This window comes from Hyla sarda, chromosome 4 (genome assembly GCF_029499605.1).
Source record: "Hyla sarda isolate aHylSar1 chromosome 4, aHylSar1.hap1, whole genome shotgun sequence".
NCBI classification, from domain to species: domain Eukaryota; kingdom Metazoa; phylum Chordata; class Amphibia; order Anura; family Hylidae; genus Hyla; species Hyla sarda.
In genome coordinates, this window is record NC_079192.1 from 198,893,707 (window position 1) to 198,918,944 (window position 25,238).

Below are 25,238 nucleotides of genomic sequence, written 5' to 3' on the forward strand. Positions count from 1 at the left end.
TTTCAGTAATAAGTGCAGAAATCCAGGTGATTTCAAAGGGTTAATTTGCTTTTCCTTAACACGGTGTGTGTACCCTATGTATGTTCTATGTACTCTATGTAAAAGCATTGTTCTGTGCATGTTCACTGTTACATTACGGCTTCTACACTGAAGCAATTATTGGCTGTGCTTTTCCAACAAATCTTTTCCCATAACAGCAATTTTCAATGACAGTCGCTCGCTTGCTATTTATGTAACATTTACTTCTTTGATAATTTGGTTAGGTTTTAAGGGTGAACTGCTAATGGTGAGCGGCATTAGAAACAAGCAACCTTTTACTTAGCTTGTCTGCGGTCCTGTTCATACGTAAGGGAATGAGAAATGTTACATGTAATTTAAGTTGATCAACAATTATCTTAATTGTGTTGTGTAGAGGTCAGGACTGCATGAGTGCGTGGCTAATCATACACCTACAGTCAGCGCGCAGCCTGCGATCTGTTCTCTGGGAATCACTGAATGAACGCACTGAGCAATATATCTAATTACATAACAGCTCCGAGAACTCCTGCCAAAATGACAGTCTCCCAGTTGCTCACATCATATGGTCTTGCCAGGCTGTGTCTGTTTATGGTGGAAATCTGGGTGCATTACTGCCACTTACAGGAGTAATTGGAAATGCTAAAATTGGCCAGAGAGCTGTGTAATTTATATTGGAGCTTGTGATTTCGATTCGAGATCTGCGTAATGCTCCATTTAACTTATGTTTAATGGCTTAGTAATAAAAGCCAGAGAAAAGTCAGAATTGACATATACACAATTTGTAAAGCTTTTGCACATTTTCACTGCTTATGCATTGTACTCATAAGCCTGGGAATCTAACACCAGGATTATCATATATACTGGAGAGTTGAATCCGTTTACTATTTCAAGTAAATGTTGGTAAATTTGTGGAATGTGGAACTCTTGTTCCAGTTCTCACAGAAAAGGAATAGTCCCTTTCGGGGGCCAGCAATTAGTTGCAGGGAACATATGCAGTAACAGGACTTAAAGGGAAGGAATATGCTGAAAGATGGGTATAACAGGTGTCATAGGCATGACTTTCCTAAAGAATCCTCCTCTAGATTTATCTAAGAGAAAGCATGGTATTATAGAAAGCACATTCATCTATGCTAATGAATGTATAAACTCTGCAAACAGATTGCCTGCCGACCTATATGTAAAAATGATGACAGCGTATGGTTATTGAAGTCATATGGTTATTCCCACCAACCATACTTATTAAAGGGGTACTCCCACCCTAGGTATCGTATCCCCTGTCCAAAGGATAGGGGATAAGATGTCTGATCGCGGGGGTCCTGCCGCTGGGGACCCCCGCAGTATAGCATGCGGCAAGCACCTGTTTCTTGTCCGGACGCTCTGGAGGGTCTGGGTCACGACCACGGGAACGGAAGTCCGTTTCGCCAGGACTCCGCCCCCGTGTGACGTCACGCCCCGTCCCCTCAATGCAAGTCTATGGGAGGGGGCAGGGTATGACATCACATGGGGCGGAGTCCTGACATCACGGACTTCCGTTTCCGTTGTCGCGACCCAGACCCTCCAGAGCTTCCAGACAAGAAACAGGTGCGTGCCGCATCCCCAGCAGCGGGACCCCTGCGATCAGACATCTTATCCCCTATCCTTTGGATAGGGGATAAAATGTCTAGGGTGGGAGTACCCCTTTAATGTATTTCTACTAAACTGTTAACAGAGAAGGATACATTAAGCATTATGTAACCTATATGCAGGAATCTCATCATTTAAAACTTGTAATTAAAGCAGATTACAGATCTTCTGAGAGTTCTATAATCTCCTTTGTCATTTTGTCATAATTGTAGTTAACATGAGAACCTTTGATGAGGTTGCATACACAAAACAGGACCCTATTGCAGAAAACAAAACTGTTCTCTATGCTGGTGGTACAGACTATAAGACCAAAAAAGCTCTGGTGCTTGTTTCCGTCTCCTACTCCCCTTCCATTATAATAATAATAATAATTATTATTATTATGTTACCATAAGGAGCCAATATTGCTTAATGCCGCAGTTTGCATGATGTCAGGGTGCAAATATAAACCTCAGCAATCTTGATATGCCAAATACAATTTATAATGGCCCATAACCCATTGACACCAATTAACTATAGCTTAGAGAATACAGCTTTTTCCTATGTTTCTATCATAATTATGACCAATAATTGACTGAATATCAATAATAATTGTGAGATCTGATGCAACAAATATTGCCCAGCCTCTCCTCACAGAAAAACTTACAAAAGAAGGCAGGAGAGATGTTAATATAAATAAATTCTGAGGTGAGAAGGATTATCCTCCTGTTCATAGGATGGACAACAAACAGTCTGTGTCAGCTTTAGACTGCTTGCACATGGTAATACTTGGTCAGTAGTATACATAAGGCTGGGTTCACACCATGTTTTCTTAAATACGGTTCCCGTATACGGTTTGGAGGAGGGGCGGGGCTTAATCGCGGCGCCCGCACTCAGCCGTATTCGGGAACCGTATTTAATGCGAGTCTATGAGCCGACCGGAGTGAACCGCAGCCTCCGGTCGGCTTCGTTTTCGGACGTATGCGGTTTCCCGACCGCAGGCAAAAACGTGGTCGACCACGTCGAAAACGATACGGCCGAAAACGAAGCCGACCGGAGGCTGCGGTTCACTCCGGTCGGCTCATAGACTTGCATTAAATACGGTTCCCGAATACGGCTGAGTGCGGGCGCCGCGATTAAGCCCCGCCCCCCTCCTTCAAACCGTATACGGGAACCGTATTTAAGAAAACGTGGTGTGAACCCAGCCTAAGACAAAACTGGGAGAGAAAACTATAAGAGAAAGTTTTGCACCTCTTCTGTACTTTGTGCCCATTCCTAGTTTTGGTTCCAACTACTGATGCACAATTCTACCCGAAATACTGACATGAAAGTGGCCTTCTTTCATTGTTTGCGTTTTCACTGTAAGACGTAATATTTACTAGAGATTTTTTAGAATTGTTTTGTGCCTTTACATTATCCAAGAGTTCCTTAGTGCCTTCCAATTCTCATGAAATCCACAGTAAAGAATAAACCCACCTCCTATAAGCAGTATATGTCACTTCCCAGCAGTCCTGTCCTACACCAGTGTGATTGTGCTACCTCAATGTCATTAATCATCAACACCTCAGAGCCGAGAAGGGAGCTCAGCTGTGAAACTGCTATTAAGAAACTACTTAACTACGGAAAATTGATTTGTGACTGTTTCACCACAAAACATTAGATATTTTCGCTTATCGAATGATTCGAATCTGATGTTTTCAGTAACTTATGACGGTGCTTCACATTTGTCCTCCCCTATCTTCTATTGTCTGAGTTTGAGTGATTTCAGAGTTATACAGTGGTACATTCTTTATTATATTACATACAAGAGCTTGGATTATTTTGACTCTATGGGCTTCCTTCAAAGCATACTGTAGATTTGATTAGATATGTAGTATACATAATCTGGATGTACTTACCTACAGCTCTCTGTGGTGTGTTAAGTGGATATGAGTTTGCTTCACACCATCCAACAGGAAAAATATTCATGGACTCCCCATCAACAATACACTCTGGAACTGGCTTAACCAGACCTAAAAGGTGTGAAGAAAATATTGCTTATGTATTGTATTGCATAGATATAGACAGGAGATAGTGTAACGGTAATCTATGGAACTCTCAGCCATGGTTTGCCTCTGGAAATATAAAGGATCTAGGTGGATTTTACCTTTGTTCTTCTTTCCTGAAATGACATATATGTCTTGTATCACACATGGGTTACACCTGATTCATATCATGTTTTTGCATCTTGTTTTTATTCAAGATTCTATATTACAAAAAACTGGACAGATCTGGATCTTAGAGCACAAAAAAAGGAACCTGCATAATTTTTGTGTCCTGGTGGATCCTGTTTAAATGGTGAAGTCCCCCAACAAAAACACTGACCTTGCACCGGGATGTATAAAATCCGGTGTGACACTTTTTTTTTGTGTAGGGGGTATGTTGGTACTTCCGTGTATCTTGTGGTGGTGCGCGTGGTGGGATAAGGTCAATGGTAGTAAAAATGGTACCCAGCACTCACCATTCTTGCAAAAGTGAAGGTTTATTAATCCATAATACGGTACAGTGTGCCTATTTTTATTGAACCTATTTTTAGACCAAACTATTATTCAATAGTTATGTCATTATATAGACTGCAAGAAACCACAAAGCATCTCAAGTATCAATGCTTAAAATGGGGGGATTTATCACGCCATAACTAATGTAAACCACAATTCAGCACAAACACTCACTCTGTGTAAACATTTTTGACATTTTGGGGGAGATTTACTATCATTGTCTATTCTCCGTAGTTCTTTAGACCAGAAAAGTCTCTGTGCATGGGTCTATTGTCCGTGCAATTTATCAAATGTCGCACAGCGTTTAGTAAATCTTGTTGATGGACATTATTGTCTATTCTACACAGCACTTTAGACAAGAAAAGTCTCAGAGTCTGAGACAAATATATCAAAAGTCGCACGTAGTACAGTTAGTTATTCTTACAGACTTCCAGTCACACAGAAGGTATACTATAAAGCAAACACCTGTATGTCTTCTGTGAGGTGTCTGCTGGTTCCACTTACTTTCATTCTTAGGTTCTGATATTTGTACAATAAATTAAACCTCTCCAAACCACATTTTTCTTAAAGAATTTCTCTATCTATTCTTTAATGTTTATATTCCCTTTTTAAAGTGTAACGGCTGGAGTGTGGATCCGCTGTACCACTATGGATGATGGTGACCACTGTGGATCAGGGAACGGAGTCTAAGGAGCTGCTGGTTTTCACCAGAGCCCACCATAAAGCAGGATGGACTTGTCGCGGCAGGCAAACTCCCAGGTCGCTACCCCTGGCGCAACTTGCCCACAGTGGCGGCCGAGACGAGGTACAGATTCATAAGGCAACTAAGAGTCGGGGACTGGCAGGAAGGTCAGGGCAGGCAGTAAGGTTCAGTGGTCAGGAAACATAGCAAACGGTACTGGTACACGGTATGGCAGAAGACAGTAAGGAAATGCTTTCTCTAAGGCAAGTATGCACAAAGATCCGGAAGTAGTGCTGGCACTTTATAGAGTCAGCGCCCGGCAATAACCAATTACAGCTGCGCTGGCCCTTTAAATTTCTTAGAGAGCAGGCGCGAGTGCCACCCTAGGAAGCAGGCATGTGCACGCCAACTATCAGAGAGGAGAGAGAGCCAGGAGCGTGGCGGGGCAAGTATATATTAGGGGACTGAGTGTGCAAGCAGCCTATCATGTGGGAAAAGGCACTGCCCATCCCGGGAACAGTACAGGAGAGCGGGCTAGGAGTGCATCTGCAGCCAGCATGCCGGGCTGTGGCGCAATTCCTAACATAAAGCTTTCTAAGTTATTTCTCAACTTTGTTAGTCTAAATTCAAAAGGTGGATTATCCATGTGGTAAACAGCCAGAATCGTAGGTTCAGTTCACACAATGGAAATTAAGGAGATTCCGCTGCAGCAGAGTCATGTTTAATTCAACGTGACTCTGCTGTACTGTGCACACAGTGGAATTTCCATGCCAAATCTTTCCTGACCTTTCCTTTGTTCGTGTCCGCACAGAATAAATGTGGTAATTATTTGTGTGGAAGCCTTACGGAATGCATAACTGTCTATGAGACTCAAGCGCCGGGGGATATTGCCAGCGCACACACTGTATGGAATATGAACTTAGAGATTCACCATGTGAACATTCTGTCGGGAGAACATAGCCCTAGGCACAGTCATTATTCCTCCTCAAAAGGAGGAGATTGATGACAACTTGTGTAGAGGAAGAGTAGTGCAGTGACCATAGTAAACCAATTGCTTTGTCAATTTTTCGCAGGTCTATACAAAATGTAAAAAAATTGAAGAAGGAATTTGATTGGTTGCCATGGGAAACTGAACCACTCTTCCACTACTCATGTTGTGAGAATTCTAGAGAGAGACTAAATTGCACGATGCGCATAAATTCATACGCTTTCTTCGAATCAGCTGCAAAAGTGAAATCGGAGCACTAAAATATAGAAAACAAAAACACTAAATTATCATAAGACAAAGATAACAAAATTACCCAAAAATTTGAAGTTAGGGATTAAATTATATTATTTTAGAATTTTATTCATTATTAGATTACATCATCCTTCAGATTAAAGCTAAAATGTATTTGAAACGTAAATTGCACTGTGTCATCTTGTATGTCCCAAAAAATTGCTAAAAGGCTTCCTAATAACTATTTAGATTGGATTTACGCCAGGTCTGACATTTTGGCGTATTTTCTGTTGATGAGACTTTTCTGAGACTTTCCCTTAAAAGTTTATCCTCTAATGTATAAAAGTGAAGACAAAAAGACAACCGGGAGGCAGCGCCTCGTGTATTACCCTTGGTTGGTGAGGAATCCACTAAACTTACTGGGTAAATACACCCAGGGCTTAAGTTAAGATGGCCGCTCACCTTAAAATGAAGAAAAATGTGCATATCACCCCTCATCCGGGGTATCAAATGGTTGGGATAAGCTGCCAAGCCTGATGGTCACAGGAGGACATGGATCTTTCTGTAGAAACTGAAGAAATTATATAGGAAAAGACCACTGGAATCCAGGCGCTGCTTTATCCAAAGATGCAAAGATGCAGGTAGGTATTGTTAACCAGATACTTTTATTTATATTGTAACATACAAGTTAGCAAGATCATGATGCATTTCGGGGTCTGCTACCCCTTCCGCAGATGATCATCTGAGGAAGGGGTAGCAGACCCCGAAACGCGTCATGATCTTGCTAACTTGTATGTTACAATATAAATAAAAGTATCTGGTTAACAATACCTACCTGCATCTTTGCATCTTTGGATAAAGCAGCGCCTGGATTCCAGTGGTCTTTTCCTATATCCTCTATTGTAGACCACTATACTATTTCTGTGAGGAAGGGCTCTAAAGATAGATAGATCATAAAAGTCTCAACTAAATAGACTGAGACTTTCTTAGAGACAAATATAGACCGTCTAAACTGGTCTAAACTGTTTGATAAATCTCCCCCTTTGTGTCAAGTTGCAGAGTAGGTGGATCCTGGCATCATACAAAGGTGTCCTAGCCTCCCCTGCATGCCAAGTTTATTACAATTTACACCTACAAACAGGCGAAAATTGTAGCTCCGAGCACATGCCTCTACATAAATTCAGTGTGATCATGCACTGGTGGAGGATTACTTAAGATTGGTGAACAAACTCATTATATACCCCCCCCCCCCCCATAGGTTTTTATTAGTGTGGAAAGTGGTTCCACACTCGCATGATTCTACTCTTTTTACTATTGAAACACACAGGGTGAGAAAGTTCTGAATTTATAGCCACATATTAACAGGATTTTGTGTAAATTCAATGGCAAATAGGTCAGTTGTGAGAATATGCCCCTTTTTTTAGGTGACCACACCCTTTTGTCAAGCGGCCATGCCATTTTCCTCAAGCATGTAAGTTTATTTTGCCACAATGTGCCACAAATTTTGCAACACATTTTGGCGTACACCCCGGCAAAAGCATATTGGCCCAGATTTATCAAATTGTGTGAGAGAAAAATTGGAGTGATTTTCCCACTGCAACCAATCACAGCTCAGCTAATGAGCTCTGGTAAAGTGAAAGCTGAGCTGTGATTGGTTGCTGTTGAGAAATCACTAGATTTTTCTCTCACACAGTTTGATAAATCTGGGCCATGGTGATCACAATAGTAAGTCAGGGCCATTTTGTTTTTTATATTTATCAGAAAACATCTATTCTTCCTTTTCCACAACAAGTCAGAATTTCAATGACTGTGTCCCTTCATTGACGTCATCTGGCAGGTGCACACACACGCTCAGAGAATGTGCCTGCTATGGTGGAAAAACTGCAGAAAGTTCCTAGTGCTTATCGCAGCTCAAAAGATCGAAGATGAAATTTAGATCCTAAAAGAAGATATTTCCCTAAATCCAACATACTGTCTACCCACCACTGAAGCAACCACAACCAGCCACAATCCAATTTGTAGAGAAGAATTCTGCATATGAAGATACAGAAAGAACTGTATGGCATTACCTGTTTTTTTTTAGGATATTTTCTGTTTTTACTCTATAGCTTTGACTGGTGTAGCAATATATTGTTTAAAGGGCTACTCCTATGGAAACCTTTTTTTTTTTTTTTTTTTTTTAAATCAACTGGTGCCAGAAAGTTAAACAGATTTGTAAATCACTCCTATTAAAAAATCTTAATCCTTCCAGTACTTTTTAGGGGCTGTATACTAAAGAGAAATCTAAAAAAGAAATGCATTTCCTCTGATGTCATGACCACAGTGCTCTCTGCTGACCTCTGCTGTCCATTTTAGGAACTGTCCAGAGCTGGAGAAAATCCCCATAGCAAACACATGCTCCTCTGGACAGTTCCTAAAATGGACAGCAGAGGTCAGCAGAGAGCACTGTGGTCATGACATCAGAGGAAATGCATTTCTTTTTTTATTTCTCTTTAATATACAGCCCCTAAAAAGTACTGGAAGGATTAAGATTTTTAAATAGAAGTGATTTACAAATCCGTTTAACTTTCTGGCACCAGTTGATTTAAAAAAAAAAAAAAAAAAAACATTTCCACGGGAGTACCCATTTAAGAGCTAAAAAGAAGAAACAGGTGGAACAGACACTGTATTGTTCTCCAACGTTACTGTCCTACAGCCATTATTATTTATAAGGAAGTACGTAATAGGAATGCAAGGTATACTGTCACAGCAAAAAGCACACAAAAGTGTGTGCCAAATAACCAGCTAGCAAATCCCAATCAAACAGTACTACGCCTGTTTATAGTATTTTTACAAGATTTCTGTTTATTCTTTGGAAAGCTATATTCTTATCTACATAACAACTGCATGTAAATATACTTGAGATGACTATAGCTGGCTCTTGAAAGTAAGCATTAGAATTCCATATATTCTGATAAAAGAAGAACAGAGATTATACAATAAGTAAAAATGAAATGAACATTCGCTCATTTCAAAGTCCAAGGACACACGCACTGAAGTATATAGCAGTGATCCAGAATTAAGTACAGAATACATAGCGTCATCAGAATAAGAATCAGATATTGACTGACTTGTGATGAAATGATCTATCTTCTGTGTATGCAATGAGAGCTGACTGGGGGATACAACTTGGCATCAATGAGGACTGCATTAGCACTTCAAGAATAAACAATACAAGCTTACTGAGGTGCTACTAGGATTAGGAAGTTGTTAAAAATGGGATGGGGTTAACGGAAAGGGGAATCTAGAAATGATGTCCTTCATTTTCTAAATAAAAAAAAATGATCACAGTAAGTAATAGCTGTCAAACTAGCTGATACTATATGCTTTATGATACTGTAATTCTTTCAATTTCAATGTGTCTAGGGTATTTTTTTTTGTGTAGGAGAACCCTTAAAACCTTGGCAAAATGTAGCAAGCAAGAAGGATGCCACATGTCATAGAGGTGCATGGTCAGTATAATATTCAGTCCAAATGCAGGTATATGCTTGTCAAGTGGAAGAATTTTATCTAATATCTTATACCCACAGTTTATAATTTTACATTAAATGCTGTGGAGGGAAACAGTGGTATCCCCTCATTGCCCTTTACATAGAAACGCATATAGGACAGTACACTGTGTGTTTATTAAGAAGTACATCCACTACTAGTCTTTTCATATTTCTGAAAAAGAGGTAAAAAAATCTTCCTGTTTTGACCCTTTCATGATTTGTGGTAGATGCAGGTGCTTGTTAGACCACTACGAAATGTACAAGAAGCTCAAACCACAACATCCTTTTCCTTTCTATTTTAATTTGTTGGATGTGTCAGCTAAAGAGTTCTGTATCACACATATAATTTGTTGCTGATGCTCCTGGCAGTTAGCTAACTAGTGTTTGGAGAGAGCTGTAATAGCAGCTGTGCACTAAGCTAGCTCTACAGAACTTCTAATGTTCATTATTGGCTCCTAGTGAATTCCACTCTCATCCCCAGCAATCCTTTCATAAATCCCAAACACACAGACAACAGATTGTACATGATACTCAGCACTTGGACATGTGACAGGCTTTAAAAATTCGGAGTCTGGTTTCAAGCCCCTGTTATTAAATATATTAAAATATAGCTTGGTTAGGTTTCCAGATGAGCTGATTGGTTTCCAGGCTGCTATTTAAACAGTAGAAAAAAAAAACCTCAGCCATAACATCACAACAGGTTGGACTTCTTATGTTTAGCTATTGGCTTTACATAGATATACTATACCCTGTAGCCTTCCATTGACTGGCTTCCAAAAGTAGACACAAGGACATATAAAATGTACTGTAATTCCCCAAAGCACAAACAGTCATGAGATTAAGAAGGTATGCCCTTTTTTTTTTTTTTTTTTTTTACTCTGAGGTTTTATCAGAACATGAAAAAAAAAAAAAACATCTGGTTTTTAAATTAGGGAAAGACAACCTCCAATGGCAGAATGTCCTCTTCCCAAACACGGGGGCAGCTGCTGCCCCTGTGTTTGGGATGAGGACATTTTTCCTTTGCACCTTTACTAGCTTGAGATGGTCATCTCTCTGATGTCACATGCACTTTACTAGGACTGGTATTTACCTTGATTTGACCTGCTAGCCATTAGAATAGTTGGATGGATGCATGTCAGTTGGTATGCTCATATTTGGATAGTGTGGAATTGATTTCATCCTGATGTTATTACCTTTGTGAACGTTTTGTACTAACTGCATTATATATTTGAAACTGGTGTTAGTCTCTATTCAGGAATTTTTGTGGCAGGATTGTCCTCTCCCTGAAGAGTGGGTAATTTACCCAGCACGGGGTGGGTGTAGTAGGGTTACATTCCTCCATCCAGAATGTATGTTTTTTAATTGTTTTTAAATGTCTGTATACTCTCTTCTTTTTTGCATATTGAAATAAAGATGTTTTTTGTATGGCACATGAGACTGATTAAATAATTTATTGGTGTGCAGCATCATATAGTTGCTAGTTTTCTCTCTTTTTTCTGAAATAGTATGTGTATTTCAGCAACTTGCTTGCACCCAGGGGTGTGTATTTAGGCGGTGCCCGTTCTCTCCCTTTTTTTTTTTTCTCGCTTCTATCATGGCGCTCCAGTCATAGCAGTTGGCCCAGCAGGCACAGCAGCTGAGCCAGTTATCCGCAATGATGCAGCAGTTGCTAACTGCTCAGCAGCAACTGCCACAACCACAGCCTCCTCCTGTTCCAGTGCTGCCTCCCGCTGCTCCAGAACCAAACACCGCTTGTTTCTTGCTGAGAAATATAAGGGGGATCCCAAGTCCTGTCGTGGTTTTGTGACGCAGTGCTCCATGCACATTGAACTCATGGCAGAACAGTTCTCTACAGAATGAGCAAAGGTGGCCTTCTTTATCAGTCTCTTAACTGGAAGGGCTTTGGCCTGGGCAACTCCACTTTGGTATGGCAGTGATGCTCTCACAACCAATCTCCAGGCTTTCCTGATGGAATTTCGGGGTGTCTTTGAGGGACCAGACCGAGCCTCCTCCGCTGAGACGGCAACATGGCAACTACTCTGTGGGCGAGTATGTCATTCAGTTTCGTACCCTGGCTTCAGAGTTACCATGGAACAATGAAGCTCTTTGTGCCCCCTTAAATAGAGGACTATCTAGTCATATCAAGGATGCCCTTGCTGCCCGGGAAATGCCATCTAACTTGAATGAACTTATACACTTGGCATCCCGGATTGATATTCATTGCTCTGAGCGACGTGAGGAACTTCAACTTTGCCAACAAAGGGAATATGCATCACCTCTGCGCTTTCCTCACCTGGCACCTGTCTTCCAGCAACCACCGCAATCTTCTACGTTGCCTCCCGAAGAGGAAGCTATGCAGGTGGATCGGTCTCGAACTCGCCAACGAACTGAGAATCTATGCCTTTACTGCGCCAGTGCGGATCATTTCCTAAAAGATTGTCCTCTACATTCACAGCCACAGGGAAATGCTCGCAGCTAGGGTTTGTGGGAGAGGCCTCCCTAGGTGTGAATACCGCGTCTCCACGCTTAAATATGACAGTCCAGCTTTTTCTACAATCGAAAGATATTGTCCGTGTTCTTGCCTTCTTGGACTCTGGTTCCGCAGGAAATTTTATTGATGCCTCCCTAGTACATAGGTATCATCTTCCTGTATCTTGCCTGTTAAAGCCCTTGTTCATCTCTATAGTCAATTGAGAAAGACTGGACTGTACTGTGCCATACCCCACTGAATGGTTGTCTATGCAGATCGGAGCCTTGCATAAGGAGAACTTGACTTTTTATGTACTCCCTCATTGTACTTCTCCTCTCCTGCTTGGCTTACCGTGGTTGCAACTCCATGTCCCGCAGTTGGATTGGAAAACTGGAGAAGTTCTTCATTGGGGACCGCATTGCATCAACCACTGTATTCAAATACGTTTGGCTAAGTTGGAATCATCTTCTTGTCCTCTGCCCGGTTTGCCTTCGTTCCTTCAGGAATTTGCTGATGTCTTCAGTGAAAAACAAGCTGAAGTCCTACCACCACATCGTTCCTATGACCGTCCTATTGATTTACTGCCAGGCTCCACACCTTCCCGGGGCAGAATCTACCCTTTGAAAATCAGGCTATGTCTAATTACATCCAGGAAAAACTTCAGAAGGGATTTATTAGGAAGTCCTCTTCCTCTGATGGAGCCGGGTTCTTCTTTGTGGAAAAAAAAGACGGGTCTTTGTGACCTTGCATCACCTACCAAGGCTTGAATAAAATTACAATAAAATGAATCATCAAGTGTAAACACCTCTACAAAAGAACAAAGGTAGAAGTTTTGGCAGTTTGCTAGTTTTCAGCATTCAGGCAGGTGTTAACACAATTCCAAGAAGGAAATATATCACCAATAATCTTAGAAAAGCATTGGTTACTATCCATCAAGCTCAGAAGTGTTAATTGCCAAATAATTTTAAATCATCATTTAACAGTATGAGAGATTACATACAAGCAGAAAACATTTAATGCAGTTGACAATATTTCAAGTGGAGGTCCCAGCAAAATTCACCCCAAGGTCATAATGTGCAATGCTCAGAGAAATTGAAAAAAACTAAGAACTTCATCTCAGAGTCTATAGGACTCAGTTAGCATTTTAAAGAGGTACTCCAGTGGAAAACATTTTTTTTTTTAAATCAACTGGTTCCAGAAAGGTAAACAGATTTATAAATTACTTCTATTTAAAGAATCGTAATCCTTCCCGTAATTATCAACTGCTGTATTCTCCACAGGAAGTTCCTTTCTTTTAGAATTTATTTTCTGTCTGACCACAGTGCTCTCTGCTGACACCTCTGTCCATGTCAGTAACTGTCCAGAGTAGGAGAGGTTTGCTATGGGGATTTACTCCTGCTCTAGAAAGTTCCTGAGATGGACAGAGGTGTCAGCAGAGAGCACTGTGGTCTGACATAAAATACATTAAAAAAGAACTTCCTCTGTAGCATACAGCAGCTGATAAGTACTGGAAGAATTAAGATTTTTAAATAGTAGTAATTTACAAATTTGTTTATTTTTCTGACACCAGCTGATTAAAAAAAAAAAAAAAATTCCACTGGAGTACCCCTTTAAGTTATTGCTGCTGGAGGTGGTTCTACAAGCTAATAAATAATGACAGTGTGGAATCTGCTGTGTTGTTGTTTATCTAAGGCTGCAGTTTCCAAATTTTAAGACCTTCTAGGGACCAGACTTTTTTTTAATTATGTTCTGATATGTAAAACCATGACATACAGGGGTTTTCCTAGATACAACCACTCACCTTTCTTCAGTAAAGGTTCTTCTTTTCCTCTTGAAACCTATACGCCTGAATGAGTTAAATTGAGTGCAAAATGCATGTCTAACTACAGCTACATCCTGTGCATAGGTGATGCCTGTTATTGATGTGAAATCCCATTTGAAAATTCTACAGTACCACGGAAAGGAGCCTAGGTCTTATTACTGAGTTCTATGTATAAGAATATGAACCCATATGGTGTATCTACTAGTGGCTACAGGCAGTAAGCTGGTCACTTTGTTCTTGGTCTCGTATATGGAGGTGTCCCCAAAATACTCTAAATCTTATTTTTTCTAATATTTAGCATACAGTATGCAATGAGAATTCAAGTTTAGAAAATACCTTCAAGATGAATCCAAAGTAATCTTCCTTTTACTTTGGTTACAGATGCAACAGAAATCTCAGCTGGATTATTTGGGTTGACTGCCTCCAGTTTCATGTTTTTTGTAAACCCACGAGAATTTGACGTCTGGAAAACAAATTAAGATTACTTTAGAATGCAGTCTATATATTATTACACCATGGCTTAACACATATAGTTTGTCAAAGGGAAAAACTGGCACATGAAGCCAATATAATTTCCTGCTATGTCTATTCTCTGTCGGCCTACTCAACAGGTTTATTCTATGACCCAAAGTATAAATGAGCTGCTTCTAGAAATTAGCTGGAAGTAGAGCCCTGTGTGGTTATTGTAATCCCAATAAATTTCTGCTCAGATGCCGTCCTGCTACATGTGTGTTCCACTTCAGTCCGCTCCCACGACATGTGTCCATAAGCTGATATGTCATTTAGGAGCCTAAGATAGCTAGATGAGACATTTGTATCTACTTTTTATGCTCCTGAATGGCATATCTGCACTCTCCGGTACTATAAATGTGTCATGTATTATGTTATAATGACATTCTTAAGTATTATACAGAAGTAAGTGCAGTACACATGGCATGCCATTATCTTTGCCTGGGACATGGGTGAGAACTAGATGGACTACAGTCAAGCAGTATAAGGTGCACCCTAAGGCGGCTGTATAGTGTCCTTGGTCCTTGAGCTGACTGAAGTCAAAAGTCCTTCTAACCTTTAGAGTAGACCTGAGCTGTGCATGGGCACTGGACTGTCACCAACTGGTCACTGTGCCACAGCACCCGTCTCACACTTATGATGGGGAAAGGAGTCAGTGGTAGTGAAGCAAAGTTGCAATGGGGGGGGGGGGCACCAAGTCTGGATGTGGTCAGCTAGAGATGTAAAAGAAGAACAGGATGCAGGCTTCTAAAAATTGTCTTCTACTTGTTGACCAAGCAGATGACCAAGACCTTAAAGGGATCCTTTCATGTTGAGAATGCAGTCCGTTCTGCAACATGTTATAGAGCAGGAGGAGCTGAGCAGATTGATATATAGTGGAGGAAAATCTCCATTATAAATTGTCTCATGTAAATCTCTGCTTACTTCTTCGGCTACATAGTCAAGTGGGAGGTTCTTCTCAATGATTGACAGCTCTCTCTATTTGTACATTTATACACAGATAACTATCACTCACTAAGCAGGACTACCCACTTGACTACTTAGTTAGGAATAAATGACGAGTTATCCTGGAACTTTTCCCACAAGATAATGTAGCAATCTCCACTTCTTCTGCTCTTTAACATAATGACTCCAGATTAAACGGCAATGTGACAGGTTCCTTTTAAGAAATTAGTCTAGGAACAGGAAATATTATTAAAAAGAAAAAAACGAAAAAAAAACTCATCTGTTAAATCCCCCACTGTTCCAATGCTGATGCTTCAGTGGTCCCTGGTGGCCTTGCTTTATGTATAGCATAAGATCGCTGAAGACATTTATTACTGCAGTAGGTCACATGAATACACCACTGCAGAAAAAGCAAAGAAAGACCAATGCGGGCCACGAAAATATCAGTGCTGGAGTGGCAATGGATTCAAAGGGGTACTTCACCCCTAGACATCTTATGCCCTATCCAAGATGTCTCTCTCTCTCCTTCAACGACTTGCATAACCTTACAACTTGTCTATCTTGGTGATGTAAGATATCACCCGCAGCTGGGACCCCCACGATCTCTGTGCAGCACCCGGCGTTAGTTTAGAAAGCTGGGTGCGGGCGGCGGGGTCATGACGTCATGGCCACACCCCTCATGATGTCATGTCAAGCCCCCTCAATGCATGTCTATAGGAGGAGGCGTAGTGGCTCCCATAGACTAGCATTGAGGGGGTGTTGTATGACATCATGAGGAGTGTGGCCGTGACATCATGACGCCCACTCCAAGCCTTCGGAACAATATGTTCCGAACGCTGGGGCAGCGGTGTACCCCTTTAACATGGAATCTGGTACAATGTTGTTCAATGTTCATTGTCTTTCCTGTATCATTAAAACAATGCTACATAGACTCTTCAACACTAAAATTGCAACACTAAAATTGAGAGAGAGAGAGAGAGAGAGAGAGAGAGCGAGAGAGAGAATACAGTAGATTGAATGAGATTTTATACTTTCTGAGACCTGCTGAAAATAATGATGATGTTCCCATCTACAACATGTAAAAAACATAAGTCATTGGGTGTAACTTTTAATGCAAACTTTACAGAATGACATGAGGAAGTTCACTAAGAATACATTGCATAATTCTGTGAGAGTTATGTAAAGCATCTCAGATAAATAATATAATCCTAATAGAATACAGGATTAATTAACTGATGCAGTCAAGCTGAAATACTATTACATTGTGATGTGCATTTTCTATTTATAAGAATATTATTTTCAAGGCTATTCATTGCATGCATACTATTTACATACATTGCTTGCATGCAGGTCAAGGTAAAAGGTAGGCTACAATGGTTATAATGTAGACTGTCAATTAGGTTGGTATACAATTATTTTGATTTAAAAAAACATAATGCCCTAACTTCCAATCAAATTGGACAACAAGTTGGATACTATTTTAAAGCAGCTGATAATGTAGGTTCCAATGTCCAAACAGTGCTTTCCCTTTGTTCCATAAAATAACAATATCTGTCTGACAGCTATCATGCTAAACTTTACTAACCAAAGGTGGGAAGGAAGAAACTGGGCCCCAAGGCAGTTTGCTTCATTGATGGTTGTATTACCTTTCATACGATCGCAGATATATAAGGCTGGGTTCACATACGTCTGGCAACTGGCATAGGAGAACTAAGCCTAAATCCCGACGCAACTGATGCCACAACTTGTCACCAGTTGTATGGCATCCGGCATCCATTGTTTCTGGGCAACAGACAGGGGAACGCAGCTTCTGGGCAACAGACAGGGGAACGCAGCTTGCTGTCTGGTGCCCTCCGGTGTGTCCAACCAACCGGCGTCAAATTTGAGATGCTGGATGATTGTGAACTGTTCCATTCAAATAAATGGGCGCAGTTCTAGCATCAGTTTCCCTCCAGTGCACGCCAGAGGGAAACTGTGCCGGACACCGGACATTTGTGAACCCAGCCTAAGAGACCCTTATTTTTATTTATGATGCAGAGAATTGAATCTTTCACAGTGGTGTTCTCCACCTTGTTGTTGCTCTACTCTTGTATCTATCAGCTCTGTTGGAGGGCCACGCGTACGCGGAGGCTACTGGCCTTTAAAGGAAGATTATTCTCCAGATATTCCTTACCCTACTTCAGTGGAGGATCCATAATGTTGTGGAGTTTCTTTGTTGCCTCTGGGGCTGGAACCCTTGAATATTTTACAGGAACAATGAAATCAGAGGTTTTGTGCAAGTGTAAGGAAACTAGGTGTGAAACTAAGAAAATAGGTCCTACAGCAGAATAATGACACAAAGCATACACCCAAAGGTAGACAAGAATGGTTGAAAACTGTCTGGCCATAAATCCTGATCTCAAGCCAGTTAATAATCTTCGGAGTATGCGGAAATCTGCTTTTGGGAAATGGTACCATGCAAACATTCAAGTGACTGAAAGGAATGGAGTAGAAAAATTACCAGCAAAAAGGTGCAGAAAGCTCACCGATGGCGTTAATAAACATGTGGAACTGTCATTTTAAATCAACTGTTGTGTAACTAAGTATAAGGGAATGGTGCCTTTAATCCTGCCCATGTGATACGTAATATACTTTGTACAGTATCGCTGACTATACATATCAACCCCCCTTTTTGTTGATATTGAGTACATTTTCGCATAGTTGTGAAGTATAACACTATAAACATTTACCCAACTGGAGTTGTTGCCTGGACATATCAGGACTTTCATGTTGTTGGGACTCTGGTTGATTCTGTAATAAGGGTAAGATCAGTAAGGAATCTATGTATTCATGTATTGGGGGTTTTAATTGATCATTTCAGCTTCCTGAACATGAATGTCTGAATTACAGAATATTCTGATTATATGCAATCTAATATAGATGGTAAAATTGTGCAGTAACTTAGATAAAAGAAAGATGGTAGGAGGCACCATTCAAGAACAAACGCCCATCTGGAAACACTACCATGTTCAGCCCAAAGAACTCCGATTCCCATAATGTCCATAAAGTGGTGTGGTGGTGCAAGGATGTGAAGAGGCATGAGTAGATAAATACATATATAACAAGAACAGTAATCATGCACTTACCGCAATCCATTTCTGCTGTAGAAAAGGTGTCATGGAGGTGAAGGGGCTTGCATAGGGGCTCAGAGGCAGAGCCTCTGAGCCCCCATACATGCCCCTTCACCTCCATGATGCCTTTTCTATAACAGTGGTGGATGGTGGTGAGTGCAGGATTACTGTTCTTGTTAAATATGTAATACAGAAAGGTTACAAACGATTTAAATTTATATTCATTTCTAGATTTAACAAAATATTCTACTGTAAAGTTACATGTGGCATTTGCTGACAACACATATATCAATTTGCTGTAACTTCCTTTGCTTACAAGGAAGAATAATGCACATGTAATCACAAACATATCTCTGTCCCCTATGAAATTGCTGTTTATCAGTGACAAAACCAGCCTGGCTTTCAACACGATGAGCATTCTTTAGATTCTTGTGTGAGAACTTAAACATGAAGAATTCTACGTCTCAGAAATAGATTAGAAAAATGACATTGACTCTAGTTCTTCATACGACCTGCTGAACTGATCAGTTTGCATATACAAGAACAGGGGTGGGTATTTCACACACTAGTCTAGTTCCAGCAAGGGCCAATTTATAATGAGACTACAGCCACTTCTTAAATTGTTGCTGCGCCTGTCCCACATAGAGCACTGTCCGAGCTGGAGTAGATTTCTGCCATAATATATGACGAATTGCTGGTGTATAATCAGGGCTCAAGTCCTGCAGGAACACGTGGGAACTGAGTTCCTGCAATTTTTCCACAGCAGGAACACCATTCCCATTAGCAGGAGTCCGGCAGGAGCAGCCCTTGAGAGGAAATCTTGGGTGAGTTCCCACACTTTTTTCTCAGGACTTGACCCCTGTGTATAATGTAATAAATAAATAAATAAAAACACAAGGATCCCCTTAGGGAGCCAGCGATCACTTTATAATACAAATTACCAAAACCCAGGGCACTAGGCCTGGGGCACAAGATCCCTTTAGGGACAACTCCCTTAAAATGTAACTTTTATTAGATAAATCATAAAATCAAAGTGACAAAAGGGTTAAAAACTCAGTGTCACAGGACCAGAAGTAAAGTATAATGAGGGATTAACCCCAAGTCATTAGTGTATAGGGAACTGCAGTTTCCCTTATTACTGGACCACTGTGGCACTTATTAAAACCCCCGAAATTCGCCTCCTCTACTAGTTTCAGTGCCTTAGCACCATCCTCAGGAGTAAATATAGTGTTTTGCCTGTATATCCTCCTGAGGACGTGCTAAGGCACCGAAACTAGTAGAGGGGGCAAATTACATGGTTTTAATAAATGCCACAGTGGTCCAGTAATTAGGGAAACTGCAGTTCCCTACACTAATGACTAGGGGTTAATCCCTCATTATACTTTACTTCTGGTCCTGTGACACTGAGGTTTTAACCCTTTTGTCACTTTGATTGTATGATTTATCTAATAAAAGTTACATTTTAAGGGAGTTGTCCCTAAAGGGATCTTGTGCCCCGGGCCCAGTGCCCTGGGTTTTGGTAATATGTAATAAATTAGATGCAGGATTAGACCACACCCACACCCCTTACACCAGAACACACCTTTTTATATATATGTATATATATATATATATATATAAACAGGCGTGGCAGGGTATGAAGGGTATGAAGTCACAGTTTTTTGCCCAAAGGAGAGCTTGAAATATTTTCAACTTTTCTACACTCACTAAATCACCCCCACAGAGTATAGAGAGCTGCACTATGCTTAAAGGAAGAGGAACACCTTAGGAGAGATCTTTCCTGACTGCAAAGGGTGACAATTTAATAAACAATGTTTCCCCTGCATTTTTATGCATTTTGTAATTTTGCAAGTAGATTTAAAAAAAAAAAATTGCACCAAAAGTGCAAATAGAACAGGTACACGACTGATGGTAATACTATGGGCACATGACAAAGATCATGCACACAGACACTAGTATGAGTTGTGTAGTGTAGGGTCTGTGTGCAATGAGTGTAAGGTCTGTGCATGTCTGTGGTCTGAGGTCTTTTTTGCCTGATCTGGGAGTCTGAATTTTTAAATGTCTGGATTTTGGTTAGAATTACTTTTACACTCTAATTTAGGTCTGTATTGTTTAGGGGCCTGATTCATTGTGGTTTGTTTGATACTATATTTATATACTGATCTTGGTATGAAAGAAGTAAAGGTAACAAGCTTGGTTTGATACACGTATATATGTAAGGAGCTTTGTTCTAGTACTGTTTTATGTACTAGGCTTTGTTTGGATTCTATATTGATTTTCTGTGCTTCTTTCAGTGCACAGAGTTAAAGGGGTTATCCAGGAAAAAAAACTTTGTTTTCTATATCATCTGGCTCCAGAAAGTTAAACAGATTTGTAAATTACTTCTATTAAAAAATCTTAATCCTTTCAGTACTTATGAGCTGCTGAATTTGGGTTGTTCTTTTCTGTCAACGTGCTCTCTGATGACACGTGTCTCGGGAACCGCCCAAGAAGCAAATCCCCATAGCAAACCTCTTCTACTCTGTGGAGTTCCCGAGACAAGCAGAGATGTCAGCAGAGAGCACTGTTGCCAGACTGAAAACAACAACTCAACTTCAGCAGCTGATAATTATTAAAAGGATTAAGATTTTTTAATAAAAGTAATTTACAAATCTGTTTAACTTTCTGGAGCCAGTTGATATAAAAAAAACTGTTTTTTCATGGACTACCCCTTTAATGTGCATGCCTTTGATGATGAATGTGCACATATTGGTCTATAATGCCTGAGTTTGTACAGTGATTATATGTAGGTAGGTATAACATTTATCTGTATATTAGTAATACACAGCATATTTTACACAGCTTGCAATGAGGATTTTTATAAATCCTGTTTACTTGCTCCTTAAAGGAGTTATCCTATTAAAAACATTTATCAACCATCCACAGGATACACAGGGACCCCCTTGATCATTACAACAAGGGTCCTGACCACATGGTGGTCACACATGCAACTGCTGCTCCAATAAATGTCTACAGGGCTGGCAGAAATAGCTAAATATATAGTTTTTTCATGGTATAACTCCTCTACTGCTGCTGCCAGTTTATATATTATTTTTTTATCTTTATCTTTTGAAAACCATAATGTTTAATTTTTTTCCTTTGCTGCTAGGCCCCTGGCAGCATTGACGTAGTGGGGGGGCATGCAGTATTCGAAGAAGCAACATCCCTCTGTCTTAAAGGGGTATTTCGGGATCTAACATTTCGGGATCTAACATCTAAAAGCATAGGGATAAGATGTCTGATCGCGTGGCGCTGCTGGGACCCTCCGCGATCTCGCTGCAGCACCCAAATTATATGCAAAGCTGTGCCATCAGTTTCGGAAACCTCCATAACAATACAACCCCCTCGTGACGTTACGCCACGGCCCCTTCATTCATGTCTATGGGAGGGGGCGTAACGGCTGTTATGCCCCCTCCCATAGACAAGAATGGAGGGGGCATGGTGTGACGTCACAAGGGGGCATGGTGTTATGTCATGTCTCCAGTCCCGGAAACCGGAGGTTTCCAAAATGGGAGACGCAGCTCCGCATACATTGAGGGTGCTGCAACGAGATCATGGGGGGTCCCAGCGGCGTGCCCCCGCGATCAGACATCTTATCCCCTATCATAAGGATAAAATGTTAGATCCCGGAATACCCCTTTAATGCTAAGATGGCTTGGTCAATGACCGTGTTATCTAATGAGCTAATTGTTCAGGATCAGAGCTATCCATAATCTTTAGCAGGGTGCCAGTTGTACAATATATTGCCAATGGCACCCATAGCTGATGGTGCAGCCACAGCTCCTGCCCACGTGCCATCACTACACATATAACATAGGTTGCAGAAAGGGATTTCTGACAACAACCCCTACATACTGCCATACTGACTGCCCTGATCAAAGTGTATGGAAGTGGGGGTGGCAGGCCTGGCATTTGAAATCTGCCACCATCTAGAGATAAAACAACAGCTTAAAGGTGTAGCACTATTAAGTCTGAGGCCACACCACATGAGTAGTCATGTATATGGACAAAATGTGGAAGCCAATGGCCACATGATTTTGGCTGCCATAATTTGGCTCCAACCACTTGTGTGGTACCATCCTTATAATTTCTAAATCACATCTAAAAAATATATTTAAAAAAAACAAAGACTTCAAATACAGATATTAAATAAGAATAGCAATCCACTAAGTATGTTTTACTTGTGCTATAGTCCAAATAACTAGGTACATGACTGTAACTGTATTGCTCCAGTTGCCCACTGGATTAGAAAACCATGGTTGTTTTTTTGTCCAAAAACTGTGCCACAGATGTCCACAGTTTGTGTGTAGTATTGTAGCTAAGTCCAATTCACTACAAAGAAATACCAGATACAACCCAAGGACAGTGTAGCACTCCGACTGGAAAAAAAACAGCCATGTTTTTCTAACCATATACAACTCTTATAAGGCATAATAAATCAATAATAAGATGATGTGTTGTCAAAAGAAGTCCGATAGATTAAGGCTTTATTAATCAATTCCACCCAAAAGTGAGAAATGAAACAACAGCCATACATTTGCATAAATGCTAAGAAGATTACGGTACACATCCAGCAGTGCTTACATATCTCCTGTTCTGGTTTTAGCATAACTTGTTTTACAAGCTTCTCTGTTCGTAATGTTGTAACATTAAACATCATTGATAATAAGATAAGCCCAGTGTGCTGGGATCTTACATTTCTGAAGGCCGTGTGAGGTGCCGCCTCTGCTCCACACTGTTTTTGGTAATCCGCCCAGTCAAAGTCCTGCTCTGGATAACCTGTATGCAGAAAATATGAGGAAATGCATTACAACATATTAAAGGTCAGGTGCATTTTTTCTTGTCAAGCGGCCATGAAATGTTACGTGTCTACAAGTATTAATATTTAACGATGAATGTAAGAAGGGATAAGCGAATCGAATCTGACGAATCCGAATTCATTACAAATTTCAGGAAAAATTTGATTTGCAATGAATGCGAATATCACCGCGCAAATCGCTTCATTAAACTCCATTTAGTGCGGTCTAGGCTCCAGGGCATCTAAAATGGCGGATTCACATGTGAGGACATGGGGCAAGGAATGCTGGGAAGGCGGGAACAAGGGTAGGCGGGATGACCCTGAATCACATGCAGGTTGCAGCCTATCAGCAGCCAGTCACCCCTGTGATGTCACAGCCCTATATAATCGTCAGCCATATTGCGGCCAGTCACTTCAGCCTTTCACTGCAGAGAGATAGATAGATAGACAGTGCTGTGTGTTGCACAGAAAAGCTTTTTCCAGCATCGATTCACCTCCTAGTCAAGTCAGCATTCTGTTGCAGAGAGAGTGTGTGTTTCACACAAAAGCATTCTTACTGCAGCGACTAACTTCCCAGTCACTGTCTACAACGTTCTATTATAGAGAGCAGTGTGTTGCAGAAGAACAGCAGCTATTCAGCTCAAACATAAATCCTGCCTATAAGCACTGATAGGGAAGGGAGAGAGATTGAGAGAAAAAATGCAATTTTGGGTGTAGTACACAGTGACGGTGTGCTGCAGCACTGGTGTGTACTGCTGGTGTTGTGCAAATACTTTTTTAAGTGTACTGTAGAGCATTTTTCTGCCCTCATAAGTGCATAACACATACATACATCTTAGTGGTGCACTATGTTGTTCCTGTTAAAGTCTCAAGGGCCTTGATACTGTGAAAGGCCAGGCAAAAGTACTCACCGGCTGGTGTTATACACAAATACTTTTTTAAAGCGTACTGTAGAGCATTTTTCTCCCCTGATAAGTACTTATCACATCTGTACATCTAACTGGTGTACTATTTTGTCCCTGTTAACGTCTCAAGGGCCTAGATACTGTGAAAGGCCAGGCAAAAGTACTCACCAGCTGGTGTTATACACAAATACTTTTTTAAGCGTACTGTAGTGCATTTTCCTGCCCTCGTTAGTGCATAACACATACGTACATCTAAGTGGTGTACTATTTTGCTCCTGTTAAAGTCTCAAGGGCCTAGATACTGTGAAAGGCCAGGCAAAAGTACTCACCAGCTGGTGTTATACACAAATACTTTTTTAAGCGTACTGTAGTGCATTTTCCTGCCCTCGTTAGTGCATAACACATACGTACATCTAAGTGGTGTACTATTTTGCTCCTGTTAAAGTCTTAAGGGCCTAGATACTGTGAAAGGCCAGGCAAAAGTTCTCACCGGCTGGTTTTGTAAACAAATACTTTTTAAGCGTACTATAGCGCATTTTTCTCCCCTCATAAGTGCATACCACATACGTAAATCTAAGTGGTGTACTATTTTGTTCCTGTTAAAGTCTCAAGGGCCTAGATACTGTGAAAGGCCAGGCAAAAGTACTCACCGGCTGGTGTTATACACAAAAACATTTTATATTCGTACTGTAGAGCATTTTTCTCCCCTGATAAGTGCATATCAAATACGTACATCTAACTGGTGTACTATTTGGTTCCTGTTAAAGTCTTAAGGGCCTAGATACCGTGAAAGGCCAGGCAAAAGTACTCACCAGCTGGTTTTGTAAACAAATGCTTTTTTAAGTGTACTATAGTGCATTTTTCTCCCCTCATAAGTGCATACCACATACGTAAATCTAAGTGGTGTACTATTTTGTTCCTGATAAAGTCTCAAGGGCCTAGATACTGTGAAAGGCCAGGCAAAAGTACTCACTGGCTGGTGTTATACACAAATACTTTTTTAAAGCGTACTGTAGAACATTTTTCTCCCCTGATAAGTGCATATCACATC

At 40.7% G+C, this 25,238-nt stretch overlaps 1 protein-coding gene across 3 annotated transcripts in view; it reads right to left on the minus strand.

Moving 5' to 3' along the window:
• The window catches only part of SFMBT2 (Scm like with four mbt domains 2), a 273,183-nt gene that overhangs the window by 65,175 nt on the left and 182,770 nt on the right, over positions 1-25,238 (minus strand). For all 3 annotated transcript variants that reach the window (XM_056573248.1, XM_056573247.1, XM_056573250.1), the window contains 3 exons: positions 23,181-23,263; positions 14,217-14,343; positions 3,519-3,632 (listed from right to left, as the gene is read on the minus strand). In XM_056573248.1, the coding sequence (XP_056429223.1) occupies positions 3,519-3,632; positions 14,217-14,343; positions 23,181-23,263 (324 nt within the window). The remainder of the gene's footprint in view (positions 1-3,518; positions 3,633-14,216; positions 14,344-23,180; positions 23,264-25,238) is intronic.